At 37.7% G+C, this 20,569-nt stretch overlaps 1 protein-coding gene across 11 annotated transcripts; it reads left to right on the forward strand.

The window, feature by feature from the left end:
* Positions 1-267: 267 nt before the first annotated feature.
* LOC306857024 (ADP-ribosylation factor GTPase-activating protein 1-like) lies at positions 268-20,144 on the forward strand. 11 transcript variants are annotated; one of them, XM_079396654.1, is made up of 14 exons: positions 268-503; positions 2,019-2,083; positions 2,161-2,270; positions 2,363-2,534; positions 6,055-6,155; positions 6,241-6,330; positions 9,097-9,208; positions 9,290-9,346; positions 11,346-11,378; positions 14,755-14,811; positions 15,829-15,888; positions 17,671-17,747; positions 19,002-19,259; positions 19,728-20,144. In XM_079396654.1, exons 2-13 carry the CDS (start codon positions 2,024-2,026, stop codon positions 19,246-19,248), a joined length of 1,176 nt encoding a protein of 391 aa, XP_079252780.1. In that variant the 5' UTR covers positions 268-503; positions 2,019-2,023; the 3' UTR covers positions 19,249-19,259; positions 19,728-20,144. The 11 variants fall into 11 exon arrangements, with proteins under 11 accessions (XP_079252780.1, XP_079252777.1, XP_079252784.1 ...); XM_079396651.1 differs by having other exon boundaries at positions 19,002-20,144; XM_079396658.1 differs by lacking the exon at positions 15,829-15,888.
* Positions 20,145-20,569: the final 425 nt, after the last annotated feature.

A 20,569-nucleotide genomic window follows, 5' to 3' on the forward strand; every position in this document is an offset into this window, starting at 1 on the left:
TAATATAAAATCTTATAGTATCAATATAATGCTCAATTTCCTTCCTAAAAGAAAAAAAAAAAAAGTTTTTATTTTTATTTATTTATTTTGCCGGAGAACTTACATTTGTGAATACGACATTTTGCATAAAAAAATCAATATATATATATATTTGTCATGTAGACGTGACTGTGTTTTTCTTTGCTGTTCTCCAAAATACGAAATAATACATATTTCAAAAACAAACCAAAATTATTATGCTACTCCGCTTCTCTTCCGGCAGGGGCTCACAGACGCTAGCGTCACGACGCACGTCGATGACGCAGCGCGGATGTCCCAGAATGCCGCTGTCTGCCAGCGCAGCAGTGTTCGATGGTCAGTCGAGTCGGATGAACCGGTGATTTCACGCGTTAAACGTTAAGAAACGCTTCGTCTCGGATGGAAATCGCTTGACGTGACTTTTCATGAGTAAATGAGACCATCCTCCTCCTAATCATCCTCAGAGCCGAGGACAAACCCAGCAGGTAAGAGACGCGTCGGTGATCGATCATCTTATTGATACTTCTCTAAAGCTCTGTGATAGACGTCTGTGTTGATCATTCAGTATTTGAGGAATAATCTCTATAGAAGAGTGTGTTTACGTTTAATCACTATTTTTTCCTAGATACGAAAATATCCAAATTATGTGCCATCGTTAGGTTTTTGCAATGTAATTAATTATTATTTTTAAAGTGTGCTTTATGGTCGGTAAGTTGAGTACCGAATTAACATATTTCTGCAGTCATCAAAATAGTTATATATCTCACGAGGCCCAGCTATTTTAAACAGTTTGGTCATATTCTAGGGTTACTATTATGCATAAAACCCCTTGTACAACACTGAGATAAAAGACAAGGAAAACAAACAAATACAACCATCAAGGTATTTCAAAATTGTTACTTCATTGTAACATATAATAATATTAGTGCTACCAGTATCACAACATCAGTTTTGTAACTTAATTTGAACTTTGAATTCAGTGCAATATTCACTGTAACTTTGTCAGTGCAACATTTTAGTGTATCCTTCACTAATATCTGTAATTGACCTACATGCACCGGTCACTATTGTTGTAATCAACTCATTCTGTGACCATACTCAACAATTCTGAATTTGTATGTTAATGCTAGACACCTTAAAGATGACATGTACCAAAAATCTTTGTCATCTTTATATTAATAAACTTTGATGCAGCCATCATTTTCAAGCGGTGAACTGCTCTGGTCATGTGACAATTTGCACTAATCATGTGACACTGCACATATTTAACTGAGACCCTTTATTTTGTACATATTTACAGGAAGTCCACTAAAACTCCAGCCAGTAACATTTTTTAGAGCTTTATAAATGAAAACCCTCAAAAGTGACCAGTTGGATTAAATGGGTTAAAGTGAGAGTGTGAGAAGTGTTCATTTCATTTACTTCCTAATATATTTAACCACAGATATACGCTAACATTTCCAGCACACCTCAGATGCTCGGATTAGTCACATTCTGTGATGGAAATGACATTTGAAACATTAATTTTGGTTTAAAATGGCAGACTTTTTTACAGATAGCAGTTTATTTGTCCTAAATACAGACAAACACTTTTTGCATAATATTTTTTTTTTACTAAATTAAAGCATGACAGAGAATTACGCATTATAATAAAAATATTCTGTTCCCAAAGAAGTCCAATTTGAGTTTTCTGTGTCGTCACACATCTTGTTGCTCAAGCTCTTCGCAGATGCTGTAGTAGTTTCATTAGGGACGGCAATACATTCTATATTTTTTAAAAATGGATACGTTTTTGTAACTGAAATATTTAAATTTAACTAAGTTCAAAAAATATTTTTTTATAAATTCTATATAATTTTCTTTTTCATAATATGTAAAAGTCTCAAGGTCATTGCATAAAACATATTTGAAAAATATGTGTTGAAGGCATGATGAATCTTAATCAGTTGCTATCTGTTAATTGAATAAAAGCGTGTGCTGTTGTCCTCCGTGTGTTTCAGGGCAGATGGCGAGTCCCAGAACCAGACGTGTGCTGAAGGAGGTCCGGTCTGAAGACGAGAACAATGTGAGTGTCTTCATCAGCTCCTCATCCTCTCTCTCTCTCATGCGGTGTGTTTAAAGCATGGCGTGTTTGTGTGTCAGGTGTGTTTCGAGTGCGGCGCCTTTAACCCGCAGTGGGTCAGCGTGACGTATGGGATCTGGATCTGTCTGGAGTGTTCGGGCAAGCACAGAGGCCTCGGCGTCCACCTCAGGTCAGACTCCGTTTGTCTCTCTGCAGCGGTTGATTTAGGTCTGAAGTATATCTCAAGTGTGATTCATTCATTTGAGAGTTTTCTCTTCATAGCTTTGTACGGTCTGTTTCGATGGACAAGTGGAAGGACTTGGAGCTGGAGAAGATGAAGGCGGGAGGAAACAGTAAGTTCCGTATGTTCCTGGATCTGCAGGGTGACTATGACCCCAGCTGGAGCCTGCAGGAGAAATACAACAGCAAAGCCGCTGCGCTCTTCAGAGACAAGGTGAGCCGTGCCGACACCAGGAACACATTATTTTCATCATCCATTGATCTGATGACTCTTTCATTCATTCCTCTGTTGAAAAACTCTTAACTACTCTAATCCAGAAATAATTTTTTCAATTAATGATCAATTACTTTACTGCAACATTTCTTTATTTGAAACCATTATTTACACAATGGTGTTTATTGTTAATGTAGTGAGAAGAAATGGTTGTAAAGTTCTCCTTTCAATGACTAACAAGAAACATTTTAGAAAAAAAGTTTTTCAGTCACATTTATTACACCCCTCTTCTGTAGAGCTGCACGATTCTGGATAAATTGAGAATCATGATTTTTTTTTTTGTCTCAAATAGATAGTCTCCTGTTTTCCGTAAAGGTAGATACACCTGAGTGTCTTCAGCAAAACAACAAAAAGAGACCCTTTGAAAAATAGAACCCAATGGCAGCATACACCATTGGGTTCTATTTAAAAGAACAAGATTGGACCAAGAATAGAACCATGTAGAACACCATAACTCAATGGAGCGGATTTGGAATAAAATTGACCGATATTAACACAAAATGTTCTATTAGAAATAAATGATCTGAACCACTCAAAAGCCATGCCTCGAATACCTTTTCTAGGTGAGAAATAAGGACTAGAGTCTAGAGTCAATAAAAATATAATTTAATACTTTGAGCAGGGCCGTCTCTGTGCTGTGGTTTACTTAAAATCCAGATTGAAACATTTGAAATGTCATTTTGAGCTAGAAAAGCCTGTACTTGATTTAAAACGGACTTTTCTAAAACTTTAGATAAAAATGGTCATTTTGAAATGGAACGATAATTTGATAATACACTCCGATCCATGGTTGATCTTTTCAAGAGGGGCTCTACAATAGCATGTTTAAAACTTGCAGGAACTACTGCTGATGTAAGACATTTATTAACTAATGTCAATAGGCTTGGGCCGATAATCTGAAAGGTCTGTTTAATACTTTTTAATGCAATGATATCACGGCAGCAATTTGTAGGTTTCAGCTGACCAATTTGCTCTGATACAAGACTGATTGATTAAATATCACAGATGTGCAATTAGTAGCTGAAGAGTCAAAAGAACCAGGCACAATCTGCATTCTAATATTGTTAATGTTCTGAAGAAAAAAAAAAAAATGTAACAAATCATTGCACACCGTAGCAGGAAGAGCAGAACAGGTGGCAGAAGGATTAAGAACAGAATTTATCATATTAAACAACACTTTTGAATTCCCATTATACCTTGTGATTAACTCAGTAAAATAGTTTGTTTTGGCAGTTTTTACTGCATTCTGATAAGTAACTAAAGCCTCCTGTAATATTTTATCCTGTAACTTATCCTTCTTCCACCTACGCTCTGCTTTCCTACAAGCTAGTCTCAAATCGTGTGTATCTTCATTTAACCAAGTGTAACAACCACCTGGCTCTGGGTGAAGTAACATTACAAAAAAGGGGAGGCCACACTAAATTTAAAAAATAAACAATTATTTAAAAATAAATAAAAATAATATAAACATTTAAGTATGAAGAAAGAAAACAGTCCAGGACTAGAGAGGGAGATGTCTGCGGCAACTGAAATAGGCCGTGCCATTGACCAACTAAAACCTGGTCTGAAGTCAATGGTGCAGTATTTTTTTGTTATTTAAAGAGCACGTTAGTAATATGCGCCTATAGGCGAGTCTACAACACGTGTACACTCAGCTTATTACACACACAGGGACGCGCAGCAGCACACATGCATGCCAAATATTAAAAACTAAAGGATTACAATGTAAAAGATTATTATTGTGTAGGCTACATGTAATATAACAATGCCTACATGTCACAATGGATAGTCATTGCATGTATTAACCTACCTGTTTCCTCTCGCACGAGCAGATCCGTTCTTCTCTGGAGACGCATTCAGTCTTTTGCGCTTGCCATGAAAATAGCGAATCCGCCATGGTGCGAGCACAACTGCCTCTTAAAGGGAATGGGAGATGAGACTCTGATTGGTTTATTGCAGATTATGCCCAAAACACACCCATTACTCATTAAGAGAATAGGGACAACCCTTTTAGATTCAGACATGCCCTAAGTGCGCCTTGCGCTTTAGACCATGCTCTTAGATCGTTAAAATGGGACCCTCCGTCTTTTAAGCCTTCAAATAATCTGGGTGACACATGAGGTAAAATTACTACTGACAATAAACATATGATCTGAAAAGAGTTTTGAATTTGAATATCCCAACTGTATTTGGCAATTGAAGCACAATAACTCCTGAACGAGATCTGAACAGACCAATTTGGAGTAGATGTCTCTTACGTCACTTCGATGAAAACTACTATGATTACTCTACTTTTAAAGCATAAATTTGATTTAAAAAATAAAATGATTGTGAAACATTGGATTGTACTGTTTTTAATGTAAATAGACAACGGTTTTATTCAGAGGTGTGTCTAATTGATTTATTTAAATGTATTTTAGAATTTTTGTGTAGTGTAGATCTGAAATGTCTTTTATAAGCTTTTGTTAATTGAATACCTTGTATAATTTATTCAGAAATCGCCATGAAAAAAAGCCTTGATGCTGGCATGACATTAAAAAGTGAATACATAAATTGATTTACATAATACATAATCACATATGCAGTTCATAGGGGACGTATTGTATTAGCCCTACAGCATGAAATAATAAACCTATTACTAGTAACATTTTACGTAACATTTCACAATTGATTTTTTTTTCTTGCAAATGCAAGTTTATAACTCCTAGATCGGACTTTATAACTCGATTTAACTCCGCAAAAGCGAGTTTGTCAATTCTGAGGAAAAATGCCAGAAGTCAGGGATATAAACTCATGTTTCTGAGCCGAGAGGAAAAGAGAGAATGACGAGTTGTTTTCCTTATCAGAACTGTGAGATATAATATTGGAACTGCGAGTCAGAAAGTCAGAAAATATAAACTCAAATTTCCTTTTTTTGTTCTTTTTTTTCCCATGGCTTCCATAGACTGCTGTTTTAAAACTGTCATTTTCTGCCACCAGATAGACTCCGCCCACAAAAAACGTCCCATGCTATATTTTCTCATTCATGCATGTTTATTCACTCTTAAATTGTCAATAAGTTCAAGCAGTCTGCGCATATATATATATATAAAGTTTGGTACAGCTAGTGTGTATGCAGGGAGTGGAAGCAGAGTGCTACACACACACTGTCCTGCTGTCACATGACGATGCAACCCAGGAAATACGGCTCTTATTGAATCGCACCGTATTTAAAAGCAGGGTATCGCAATACCTTTTTAGTACCAGTATATCGTGCAACACATTATGCTGTAGTACCTTTTAGACCCTTGTTAATAACTTCCTTTTTCAAGATATCGTAAGGGTATAAGATCTGCCTCTCTAACTGGACTGAAGTTGTGATTGTTGCGAACGGATTTTGTGTGCTGAAGGTCTGTTTGATTGCTGGCTGCTTGTACACATGACAGTATTCTGCAGTAGTTTGGTGTTCTGTGTGTTGAAGGTGGCGACGCTGGCTGAAGGGAAGGAGTGGACGATCGAGAACTCGTCTGCCAGGAACTGGACTCCTCCACAGGCCAAGAGCGGCTTGAGCGCTGCCCACCGGTACCAGCCTTCCCTTCACTGCATCTGAAAGAGCACACGATGAATGATGATGCTGTTGGTGACACGTGCAATGCTGTCGTTGTAGGTCCAGTGCCGCTGCGGGACAGAATCACACTCACTTCTCTGATAAGGCGTTTGAGGACTGGCTGACTGATGATGTCAACTCCTATCAGAAGTGAGTTTTGTGTTTCCCTCATCCATCATTACATTCAGATGTTTGAAGACAGAAGGCCTCCACTGACCAAGCAGAGTTTTGATTCAAAGAGACGTACTAAACGCTGAGATGACTTCAGTCATTGTCATATTTGATTATATCGTTAGCCAAAAAAAAACATTTATTAAATGCGAAAATATTGAAAACAAGGATAATTGTTGCTAGGGGATTTTGATCTTATCGATTTCTAGTACTTTGAGAGATACTAGTTCTAGACTAGGGCTGGATGATTGACTTAATTTTATTTTCAGTTTTTTTTGTTATATATTCAGCAGTGTGTTTTTAACAATTCTTTAGTCTAATATTTTTTTTCTGTGTTATTTTTATATTATAATAAATGCTTTGTAGTTTTCGGGAAGTTGTGGAAGTGCACTGCAACACTTATTTTTACCTCTTTTTTAAATATTATTTAAGTTTGTGTGTGTGTATATACACTATATTGCCAAAAGTATTTGGACACCCCTTCTAATGAACAGGTTTGACTACTTTAGTAATTTCTATGAGTACAAATCTTAATGTTTAAGCATATTATGATATTCTAGGGAATTGTGTGCTTCTAATTTTATAGCAACAGTTTGGACAGAACCCTTTTCTATTCTAACATGACAGTGTCTCTGTGTATAAGACACGGTTCAAAAATAAATGATTGATTGAGTCAGTGTGGAAGAACTTGACTGGTCTGCAGAAACCTCTGCTGTGACTTTAAATGCAGACCTTGAGCCAAAAACTCATCACCATACACCAATGACTTGTACATACACTATATGGACAAAAGTATTGGCACACCCCCCTCTTTAGAACAGAAAAAGGCACTTCCAAAACTGTGGCATTAAAGATGGAAACATAATTCATGTATTTAAAATTGTCTTTCCATCTCTGTTGCAACAGTTTTGGAAGTGTCTAAAATGACTGCACACATATATGTACAAGACAAATCGTTGGTGTTTGATTATGAGTTTTTGGCTCAAGGTCTGCATTTAAAGTCAAAGCAGAGGTTTCTGCAGACCAGTAAAGTTCTTCCACACTGACTCAATCAATCATTTATTTTTGAACCGTGTCTTATACACAGAGACACTGTCATGTTAGAATAGAAAAGGGTTCTGTCCAAACTGTTGCTATAACATTAGAAGCACACAACTCCCTAGAATATCATTATATGCTTAAACATTAAGATTTGTACTCATGGAAATGACAAAAGTAGTTGTTCATCTTTTTGCATTAACAAAAAAAAAAACACACACAAAACATGAGAAATTAAGGTAAGCATAAAAAAGTCCCCCCTAAGTGTTGATTTTTGGTGAATTGCATGGAAGCTAATGGGCATCATTTTGTCCCTGAACTTTCCAAAACGTGTGTGTCACATTCATGACACTAAATGCGAAAATGAGACATTTATTCACAAAATAAATTGTGGTTTAAAAATCTAATCAACAAAACTATATGCTTAAAACAGCAAGCTTGCTTTAAAAGTTTAGTAAATGCATGATTTTTCACCAGTGAAAAATTGTCACATAAGCAATATCACCTGAGTAGACGTGAGATATGGCTGTATATCGGCACAGCTGTGATTCGGCCGTAGGTAATATAGCTTGCCGATATATAGCCATATCTCACGTCTACGAGTGTGATATTGCATTTATACAACAGTTTGATGGCACGAGTGTGTAAATACATAAACAAAATAACAACGGTGTCTTTAAAAACACTCTTTTGTGCAGAACTACTTCCTTCCGCCATGGATTCAAATCACAGTTTGACAGTTTAACAGCTGAGCCCAAGTCTCTGTTACCAATTCCAAAACATCACTTTAGAACTAATAACAAAGGAACGTTGAGTTGATTCATTAAAAGCTTATTGCGTTACTGTATTAAAAGCGGCGTATTGTGTATAGTAGAGTATAATGAGAGAAAGATTGACTGAGCAATCGTGATTACCTGCATCTGATCCAGCTTTTATTCTTCAGCTCAGACTCATATTCACAATTAGTTTGAATGTCCGATAGGCTCGTACTATCCTTTCATCTGTTAGGGGTTATTCCTGATGACAACGCTGCTCGGTGCATTTGTTGGCTGCATACGACTTTTTGAAAGAAAAAAACAACCTCCTTGTTCAAAACTGCAGTTCAGTATTTTTTTAAATTTAAAAGTCTCAACAGTCTTAACAACTTAAGTCACCATCTAATGGCAGAACAATGAAACTAAAATCACCATTACAAACCTACACACCGTTTACCAATAAATAATAATATTTAATAAACAACAGCCATCGTAAAAGTTGCAAGACAATTCAGTCAAAAGTACAAAAGCAGCGCTCTGATATACAGCACTGAAGTTACATAAACGATGAGATTTTGCCAAAACCTTATAGTGGATTTGGGCATCTGCCACGACACTCGCTGTGAGAATTACGGCAAGCGGAGCGATACAAATGGTGACGCTGTTGGACGAGCTCTGTTATCACTCTAGTATCGCACTCTTATCAGCCAATCAGATTCGAGGACCACAAAGAACTGTTGTATACATTTGTATACGTGTATGTATCTCAACATTCTTCTATGTTGACAGTCAAATAAACAGAAAGCTCTAGATGGGGATGGGAATTGCCCCTCACCCCAGCAAGTGTCCATATCACGCATCTGTACGATCATATTATTTCATATGTGTGAACAGCTGTGATCTGTGGTCTGTTATTATGTGTGAATATGGTTGTGATTTTGTGGTGTTTCAGTACTGGAGCATCTGGTGCGCAGGAGAATCGATATGTGGGATTTGGAAACACTCCCAACCTGCCCAGTAAAGATGAAGACTTCATGAACAATGCCATGTCTTCCATCTACTCGGTAAAACAGCAGCAGCAGCAGCTTTGACAAAGGTCTGTCCATCATCCATCGTTACCATTGCCTGTGTTGTGTGTGTTTCAGGGCTGGAGCAGCTTCACCGTTGGAGCCAGTAAATTTGCGTCGGTCGCTAAAGACAGTGTAAGTACATTGCTGCTCACACACACACATGAGACCGACTGTTCACCTAACTTTCATCACACCACTAAACCTTCTAGTGAAGGACATCAGCCAATCTGAGTTGCTAGATCAGGAATATTTGTGCCTTGAATATGTTTTATGAAGCAGTGAGACACCAAAGCTGGTGTTAATAATGTGGCTCCTCTGTGTGTTGTGTCTGTCAAACGGTGTACAGCTGGGTTCTTCCTGCATAGAGAATTATGAGGCGGCCGTCAAATTTTGTGCCGCCTCTGGTTGTAGTGAAACTCAGGCAGACAGTCACGTGCAAACACCACTGAACAGCATCCATTAGGGCTTTTAGTCCAAAAGTGTTCACATTTGAAGAAATACTGATATCTTTACACATTCACTTTACATTTCTGAATCTATGACAGATGACATAATTCTATGACAGAATCATAATTTCTGTGCATTTTCCACTGAATTATGCAATGTGATGAGCATTAGTAGCTTCCAGCACTGTCTCAGTGTTTTCTCTTTCGCGATCGCTGCTCTGACTCAGAGGAAGCTCATTCGATGCTCATATGTCACTCATATTGTGCGATCATAACCTGCACTCTCATTCTGATGATGAGCTTACCATTACTAGGTTGAAAACCAATAACAATGTGACAATTCAAATCGGTTGAGATGTTAAACAAATTGCGATACAACTGGGGGAAGTGTTCATAACTGGAGTGCTGTTTTGTTTACAGCAGTAACCAAGGAAAAGCTGCTGTTTCATAAGCGCCACCTGCTGGCAGAGAGTAAATTCTCATTCAGCCTGTCTGCAGTTTGTTTCATTCAGATATGTTTTATGTAGTATAGGTTCACAAAACTACAGTCTAACCATCCTGTTTTTGCTTGAAATTTCGAAATTATACAAAGTAATTTAGATTAAAAACTGCTCATGCTGCATGTATTGCAGCATTTTTGTTTACATCGCGATTAAAATCTTAATAAAAAAATAAAATGGTTTTATTTTTATTTTTTGTTATAAAATTTAAATTTAGTTTTGTTATTTGACATATTTCAGTTTCTCAAAGAATTGGGCAGCATTTTGTCTAAGTAATAATAAAAGGACACCTTTTTATATATACTTTCTTAAATCTCTCTCTTAAAGGGTTAGTTCAACCAAAAATGAAAATTAGCCCATCCTTTGCTCACCCTCAAGGCATCCTAGGTGTATATGACTTTCTTCTTTCAGACGAATCCAGTCAAAATGATATAAAAAAAAATTTTTTGTCCAAAATTAGTGAAATAAAGCACATCCATCCATAATAAAGCATGCATCACACGGCTCCGGGGGTGAATATTTTCTTACAAAAATGCATCGATTCGCTACAGGAGGCCTTTATTCACCCCCGGAGCCGTGTAAGGCACGGTTTTTTATGGATGGATGCACTTTATTTGACTTCTTTTGGAATGTTGAACAGAAACACCCACCCACTGCCATTATAAAGCTTTGTAGAGAAAGGACAATTTTTAATATAACTCCAATTGTATTTGTCTGAAAGAAGAAAGTAATATACACCTAGGATGCCTTGAGGGTGAGTAAAGCATGGGCTAATGTTATTTTTTGGGTGAACTAACCCTTTAAATCGTGGATCAAGGAGGTCATAACTTTTAGGTGTTATGCTGTATTTAATTTAATGTTCAACAGGTTTGTTTTTGTAAAATGTAACTTGATAATTATAATTTTCTTCAATTATGTAATTATTAGAACACCTAAAATACGTTGCATGTAAAAAGTGTTTGTTACCGCCAGTTAAAGGGTGGGTACAATGTGTGCACATAATCCGGATACCACCTCTGCCTCATTTTGAGCCAGGAAAAACCAGCATGACCTCTTCAAGCTGAACCGTTTAATGATTAATTGTGATGAATGATTTTTGTGACTTTGTGTGTGTCAGCTGCTCATGTATAATAACTAATGGGATTGTGATTATAAAGACACTTTTTCATCTTCTGTCCTTAACAGACCACAAAATTGGCCAGCCAAGCAACTCTGAAGGTACGTCTCATCAGTGTGACGTGAAACGCTCCAATCTGATCACTCGAGTCTGTTTTATACGAGGACTGATTTAAAATATCAATTGACCTATTTCAGACCTGCCAACCTGCGCATTTTGTGTAGCGGATACGCATTTTGACCTCAAAGTACGCTGGTACGATTGTCACTCTAAACTACGTCAAAACCTGGTGACGCCTCTGTAGTGGTACTCAAATCAAGCAACCGCAAAAGAAGTGATCGACCAGTCAAAGTGTTTTTTCGGTTTTGCGTTTAAATAATTTTGGTGCATTTTATTTCTTTCCATACTGGCTCTGTTTGTGCGTGTCCGTGAGTCTGCGCGCTGAGATGAGGAAACGCCTCCCCGCTATAATGAGCATTTGACAAAACAATACACGCCAAACATCTATCCTTGTGATGACTTGTAAGGAGAAGCGTTTCTAAACCTGTTGTCCAACAAAAATTACAAATATTATAACATACTCCACAACATCAGTTGAATGTTAGTAATAATTTCCTTTTGTGATCTGATGTGGCTTCTTATCACAGAATGACGCAAAATAATCTCTACCGTAATATAAGCTATGTCGATTGGCAATGAGTATAAATATGTTATGAAAATACCGGAGATGGCTTAAAGAACCCAGATAAACTATACATTGTTGTAGTCGAGTGCTTATTGTCTTTGTTTGATCAGTTTAAGTGTTTCTATATTGTTTTTGTTCAGCTACAGCAATGCCTTTGTCCATATTAGGGATTTCCTGGAGCGTCATCAGTTCTAGTACTTCTGTGATGCATATGTGGATTTTCTGCACGAGGGCGCCCTCCGGCTTTCAATATGAATGAAACGGACATTACATGTTTATAGCACTAAATAATGGCCAGTCCATAAAAATAATACTTCTCTCAAAATAAATTTTAAATTTTTTAGGGGTACTCCGATTGATCGGGTACCGATCATTATCGGCCTATAATCGCTTTGGGATGTTTGATCGGCGGTCTCAAAAAAAGGCAGATCTCAAAAACTGATCTCAATCTCTGTCCGGCGCAGGTAAAATAATTATAATGCTGAAGGTGAGGTACAATTCATATTCATTAAATAACATATGAAGTCATTTGAAACTTTCTGTGAGACATAATTTCATAACCAGCCTGTGTGAATCACCACGCAAGCTCTCTCTTTCTCTCTCAAAATGTCCAAATGGCTTCAAACCGCATCGCTTCTGCGCTATAAGCTAGCTGCACGCTGCATAGTTGACACAGGAATTGTCACTTACACTATAGAGGCAGTGTTGCATTGTTATTAAAGTATATAAATTGCTTTTAGTGTTAATTCTTGCCAGTGTTTAACCAATCAGCACTCGTGCGCTCTCCTGGAGACTGTAAGCTCGAAGCACACACGCATGACACCAGGTTCACATTATTATTATATTCCGTTTGCAGTGCATATGCGGTGTGTATTTTTTCCGCGCTCTTGTTAAAGGATCAGAGCACACGGTTGTGGTCCGGTAGTGCGTTCCATGAGCGGTGCGTCTGCAGCAGTGCCGAGATGGTTTCCGCACCGAGGCTATCTTTGCTGTACTGCACGCGCCGAATTAAAGCGACAGCACATTGTTTGTGGTAAATATGAACATGGATTGACATGAAAATGTCATATAATTAAAGTGTACTGTGTTTCACAGTCAACACATATGGCTTTTTTGCTAGGTTTAAAGGAAAAAAGCACATTTAGATAAACAAGGCAATAATAGATGGCACTCGTGGAATTCCCTCCATTTTCAATAATGAAATTCAGGCACTGCATAAATGTCTAAAAATACTGATCGGAGTATCAACATAATTCTACATGATAAAAAGACAGCTTTAAAAAGATCGGTATCGGCAGATACTGCTTTCTGTGATCGGCCTCAAAAATCCTGATCGGAGCACCCCTAATGTTTTTCTACAGTGTATATAAGCGTACTGGAGTTGTGCCAAAAAAAACGGAGGTATTTGTTGAACCGTGGGCTAACTGTATTGTTGCATCCCAACTGCTTACTCTAAAATACTGTATACCAGGAATAGCACAAAGATGTGTGTGACGGAGTGCAGACCCTGAGTTCTAACCTTTGGAAAATGTTTAACATTTACTTTCATTGTGCAATTATAATTTTGACATTAGACATTGACATTAGCCCCCCTCCCCCCGAACCTTGTCCTGTCCCGTCACACTGATGGTACTCAATACATTTTTCCAAGGTTGGCAGGTCTGCTATTTGATCCATCTTCACTTTAACAAACTGATATTGATTACTGAATCTTATTAAAATAAACACACACACTCTCCAATTGTGAGATAAAGAACTAGTGTGTGTGAATGCAGGCACACATGGGCTGATATACAACAAACACATGGGCTGCACCTCTAGAAAATACTGAACTAAACCATCATAATCTAAATGAAAAGTGGTGATTGTGATGTGAGGAACGCTGATCACAGAAGACCATGTTAAAGGTATAGTTCACTCAAAAATGAAATTGTGCTCACCCTCAGGTCATGCAATATTAGGATGTATTTGTTTCTTCACATCAGATTTGGAGAAATTCAGTATTCCATCACTTGCTCATCAATGGATCCTCTGCAGTGAATGGGTGCCGTCAGAATGAGAGTCCAAACAGCTGATAAAAACATCACAATAATCCACACCACTCCAGTCCATCAGTTAACATCTGGAGAAGACAAAAGCTGACACAAATCCATCAAGACGTTTTTAACTTCAAACCATGACCTCTAACTAAAATGAGTCCATAACACATCATAACACTTCCTCCAATTAAATGTTTTAATCAGTTGTTTGGACTCTCATTCTGACAGCACCCATTTCTCACATGGCACATTTCTCCAAATCTCATGAAGAAACAAACTCATCCTGATCTTGGATGGCCAGAGGGGAAGCACATTTTCAGTAAGTTTTAATTTTTGGCAGAACTATTCCCTAAAGTCCAGCAGTAAGACCTCTGCCAGCCGTAGTTTATATACGCTGCTTTATTCTGTCTCTGCCGCCGCTGCTGTGGATGAAGTTACGGGGCTATAAACCACCGCCTGAGCCGGTAACACTCACCGCATGCTGCACGCATGTGTGTTTCTGTGTGTGTGAGAACACTGAGTCAGATGCTCGACATGTGACAAGCATTCAGTATGCAGATCATTACTTCACTTGATTCCCCCCATTCACTGCAGCTAATAAAAACTCCCATTTGAAGGTCATGTGACAGATCATGCCTCCTCACAGTGTTGATGGTCTGTCATGTATGTGCTGTGACTCATCAGGTTTTGTTTGTGTGTGTGAAATGCACCATTTTGTGTGAGTGTGTGTTCACCCATGTGTTTCTCTCTCAGGCTGCTGAATTGGGACAGACGTTAAATGACAGTGTGATCAAGCCCACGCAGGAGAAGGTAACCTGCATGTTTGTTACTAGCATGTAACTAGTCTAGTTAGGAGCGAGTGTGTTTCTCACAGCGCTGCCGGTAAATGAGACGCAGAAAGATTTTCATGCCAAAGTACATTTTCTACATTTAGATAAAACTAATGTTGTATACGAGTAAATTTATCCAGGTTTTAAAAATATTCATGGCAACGTTCAGAAGTTTAGGGCAGGAAAGATTTTTATAAATGTTTTTGAAAGAAGTCTCTTTTCACCAAAGCTGCATTTAGTTGATGATAAAATATATAATTCAGATAAATGTTTTCTATGTGAATATCTTTTAAACCGTAATTGCTTGCTGTGATCAAATCTGTATTTTCAGCATAATTACCCGTCTTCAGTGTCACATGATCTTCAGAAATCATTCTAATATACTGATTTGCTGCTCAAGAAACATTTCTGATTATTATCAATGTTGAACAGCTGTGCTGCCCGAAATTTTTGTGGAAATTGTCATACATTTTGTTTTTAGGGTTTCTTTGATTATTAGAATGTTTTAAAAAAAAAACAGCATTTACTTGAAATATAAATCTTTTTGTAACATTATAAATGTATTAACTGTAATTTTTGATCAACTGCATGCAGTCTTGCTGAATTGCTTTTAAAATGAATCTTACTGATGGTAAGCTTTTGGATGGTAGAGTATATCATATGCATCCAAATACACTAACAAGTACTATCATCAGCAGTGTTAGTTTGACCTCCATCTCATTCTGTTATGGCATTGCAATCACGACAGTGATATTTTGCATAAACTGTCAAAAATTGTAGCTTTATACGTATGTTTATCTGATTTTTTTGTGGTGAAATGTTTCTATGTGAGGTTCAGCATCAGCCGTGGATCTCACTGAATGAACTCTACAGATGCCATCATGGAGCTAGTTCTTCTGTAGCTGATCAGTGCAAATGTTAGACGACATAGAGGCGAGTCTGAAGCGTGTTTCAGTCTGATGTCCACTGCTCTCTAACACTGCTCTGACTCATGTAGGTGAAAGATGGAAAGTTGTTTGATGAAATGGCCGTCGGCATCACAGGTCTGGCCACAAAGGTACGAGCCTGCCGGCTGCTCACGATCATCTGATGTGATGCAGTGACACACGTCAGCTGATCGGGAGCAGAGAGAAACCCTTGTGCTCTTTCTGTGTCTCAACTCACTTTTCTTTCTCTCTTTCTGCTGCCATTGTGATTATGGTGGTGAGTACGATGATTTAGCCATAAAAGATCTTATGTAATCATGAGAAGACTCTCTGTGGAAATCAGTCAGCAGCCATGGATGTTTGTATTAAGGACCCCATGACAATCCAGATTATTTGGAGTTTTAGCAGAAAAAAAAGATAAAAACATGATATAATTCAGCCATAACATTTCTCCCCATGAAAATAGCCATAGAAGCTGGAATGGTGTTACACAAACAAACAATCCAGATTACAGCTCTCTGTGCTCCTAGTTGTAGCAGATAAAACCATTTTCATATGTACAGTATCTGTCTTCTGGAGTAACAGACTGAAATATTGCTGGCTCAAATTCGTTTTTTTTGTCTCATGAGTTGAAGAATGAGCCGCCCAAACTTACTGTTTAATAGGAAAGACGAGAACTTAAGAAAGCAATCTGTTTCATGGGGTCTTTAAAAATAAAATCATGTCATGTTTACAGTAATACATCACTGCTTTTTAACAAAATAACTTGGAAAGACCCTTTCTCACCAAAACCATTGGTTTGTTGAGTTGAACGAAATGCAAATGTGGCCCGTGCTGGCAAAATGAGTTGGAATTAGCAAATTTTCAAAAGCTGTTTTGATTTATTTTCATTTTCTCCATTCAAATACCTTCAATGATTTATGACTAGTTGGAATCGTACAAAAATGACTGAGCTACAGCCATTTGAAGGCGATAAAGCAAAATCACCAAGCAACAGAGCAAAGATGCAAGTAAACAGTAGTTTAATCAAGAGCAGCGAGTGATTCTGTCTTTTTTTATTGTTTGATTAACATTGAGACAGCTCTATATTAAGACCTACTGTAATGCATGAATCTAATAGAATGTTACACATCAGAGTTTTCCCCAGTCATTAATTAAAAGTTAATGTAAGACATAACAGATTATGTTTGTGTGAATCTCGCCAAGACCCATTTCGCAATAATGTACTTTATAGGGAGATCGCACGTTCTTGGAAAGGTGCGTCTTATGCACGCGCTTTGCAATTGTTTTGTTTTCATCAGCATGGGTTTGAAAATCATATTTCACTTTGTACTCATGTCATTGACAAATCAGTATGAATAGTCACAAAACTGGAATGCTGCGCTTTGCAACAATAGACCTACAGCTTGTGTTGAGAAGCAGCAGCAGTGAGCAGAGAAATAGGTACTTCTCGGGAAATGTACAAATAAAGATCATTTTAGCTGTTTAATTGCTATTTGGAGCTTTGGGATTGCTAGAAGAGGGCTTAAGGAACTCAGTTTTGTGAGAACCTCAAATTCGACCAAAACAGACATTTTACACTACTTTTGCCTGCAGCTCAAAATTAGACCGTGCACATTCCAACTCCTTTCGCCAGCACGGTTCATACATGTGAACACATCTGCTGCTGCTCCAGGCTCTCATTTCAGTCATAAACTAATGACACACGCTCCTTATGTTGAACTGAAGTGAGTCAAGGTCAGCAGCACCAACACTGGGAACTACAGTGAGATTAAATCCATGAAGTCACATGTTTTTACTGTGCCATTATTGGTAGTTTATATGGGTGAAGGGGTCTAAAATCATTTTCAGCTGGTTTTCTGTGGTTGAACTGTTCGGGGTCAGTGGTGTTGAGACTCTGTGTGTTTGTGCAGGTTCAGGGTGCAGGCGCTAAAGGCTGGAAGGACATGACATCTTTCTTTGGTGGGAAACAAGAGGCCTCTGATGATGGGTAATTACAGATTTATTCAGTAGCATTAATTATATGAAGAGAATTTTCATGATTTTTGAACATACAATTATGGGGAAAAGTACAATACAGCATCTAAAAAAATTATACTTTTATTCAGCAAGCAAGCTAAACAAAACTGACTGCAAAACATTTCAAATGTTATATTTTCAATTTTGAAATATATCTGCGAGCAGTAATTATCAGGTCCCAGCACAAATGGCTCATGCAGACAATATGATGGCCATGTCGCTCTTCAAATGTAATATGATTCTTTAAGCATCTTTGTATGGAAGTATTGTTCTATGATCTGTATATAACAGACAAATAATATTGTCTCTCCATTTTAACTGGACATCAGTACATTCAGTCATGTCTGGCGACTTGACAAATGTCAGTATTATTAGGATATATGAAAATAAAGGGTTTTTGGATATTACAGATTTCTTTGCAAACTGATTAAACTTAGGTTTCACTACTAAACTTCACGCAGTTACAATGATATTTCTGCAATTAATTCACAGCAAGTCAATCTATGGAATCATTGACACCGAGTTCAACTGTGAGATCTATAAAGATTTGTTATCCTGTGGACAACATTAGTCTTTCACTAATATTAGTAATATTTTTGTTAGCAAAAACAGACAATATTGTGTTTAAAATATAACACAATATTAACTTCTTATTTACTGAACTGTTGTGTAAAATCACATTTGCACTCGTGGTATTCAGACATAAGCAGCATTTGTGTGATATTGCTCTCGCTGCTCATGTGATATCGCTTATCATGTGATATATGAGACAAAAACTCATACAGGAGCATTTTTGCCCCAATATCTTGAATTTTAGGGCATCGGGAGTTGTTGCCTTTCATCATATTTGTCAACCGTCAACTATATGAAATGTAAGATGACGTACAGGCCTGGGGGCGGGGCCAATGCGTTAACTGCAATAAAATATTTTAATCGCGTAATTAGTTATGAAAAAATAAAGTTAACGTGTTAAACTGACAGCCCTAGGTTTTTTTTTTTATATAATGTATTTTTATAATGCAATTGGATATAGATTTGAGATATAGATTTTGTTGTTTGAGGGTTAAGGATTCAGAGGAAACACATAATTTTGATTACGATTGCAGAGTTGTGAACCAAAATGCAAAAGTCCTTATTATAGATTTCTGAACGCATTTCATGCACTCGTCAATCAAAAAAAAAAAAAAAAAAGACACTGTTGTTTGTTTTGCTGGTTTGATTTCAGTTCTGCTTACGAAGAAGGATATCAGAACCAGGGGCCTAAGCGTGATTTCTGGGAAACCTTCGGTAGTAACTCAGCTCTCAGCAGCAGCTCTGTAGAGAGGGGCTCAGAAGCTCAGTCCAACAACAAGAATAGTGCTGCAGACAACTGGGACACCTGGAACAATGACTGGGAGAAAGCTGGAGATGACAAGGACAAGAAGAGCACGTCGAAAGTGGCTGAGGACTCTTGGGACAACAGCGGCTGGTAGACCTGCAGAGGGTTTGTGTGTTTGCTTTCATCAGTCTGTCCTGTACAACACGCATCACAAACACACATCTGACTGGACGTGTCCCTCGTCTCGCCTGTTGTTGTTCGTTTCTGTTGAGAATAAGTCGATAAAGATCTTTTTGATGTCTCTGTCCATGATGGAGATATTTAATATTACAGTATAATGTTTGATATTATATGACACCAGCAGAAATCTGCATGTCATCTGCTGTTTGTGGTCCGTAGATCATAAACCTTCAGATCGCAGTGGCTTTCCTGTGTCATGACAGACTCCTGTCTGTTCATGTTTTTTTATTTTATATGTATGTTCATTATATATGTGTATATATGATGAGCTGTCACACAGATTCCTATAAAAAAAAAAAAAAGTTGGGCATTTGTAATCATGTTATGTATTTGGTTTGTTTGTTTGTTTCCTCCTGTAATATCCGCTCCGTGTTGTCCATATTGTCATTCCAGATGTGACATGTACTGCACATCAGCTCTTGGACTACATGATAATTATCTCTAAGATTTCATGAAAAACTCAAGACTTGGACATCAAACATCATTATTCATGTTTTTCATTTATTTTGGTCTTTTATTTGTGATTTCGGCTAAAGGGGGTGTTTCTCCTTACCTCAGTAATAAGGTGTTTGTTTTCTGTATTATTGTCAGGTTCACCCCGAATCTCTTATGATATTGAATATTGCTGTTATCCACACATCATGTGTTCATGAATTCGTTGACATCTACTGCTCCATGGATGTTCCTGACTAGCACATTTCTGCTATGTATGTATGAATTGTAACAATGCCTGCTGTGTCTGAGGAACATGGGTGAGCTACACTATATTCTGCTAGTTAAATAGTATAGTTAATAAAGCTTTAAACACCACCTGACTTCTGAACTTGGTCTCATATGTAACTTGAACCTGATGTTGATGAGAAGGTCATGAATTGGCAGCTGGACTTTCTATCTGAAGATGTTTCCTGTGCAGTGTTTAATGACATCAAGAGCTCAGCAAGCAAACATGCTGTCGTTATGCTGGGTTCTTCACAGATGGTGTGGACGACAGATGTGATGTGATGGTCGGGCTGTCCTGTGGCTGTATGATATTCATCTGTGAGTGAAGGTTTGAGGAAAGTAAGGAATCAGGAGTCTCTTCAATAAAACACTTTCAAAAGGACCATAAACAAATGCTTTGGCTGTTATCATGATGGTCTGCTCACGGGCAGATCTACTGAAGAAGAGGAATGTAGGAGTCACATGGGGTGCCTCAAGGATCAGTGTTTGGTCCCCTCCTGTTCTCCATAAACAGC

This window comes from Barbus barbus, assembly GCF_936440315.1.
Source record: "Barbus barbus genome assembly, chromosome: 37".
NCBI classification, from domain to species: domain Eukaryota; kingdom Metazoa; phylum Chordata; class Actinopteri; order Cypriniformes; family Cyprinidae; genus Barbus; species Barbus barbus.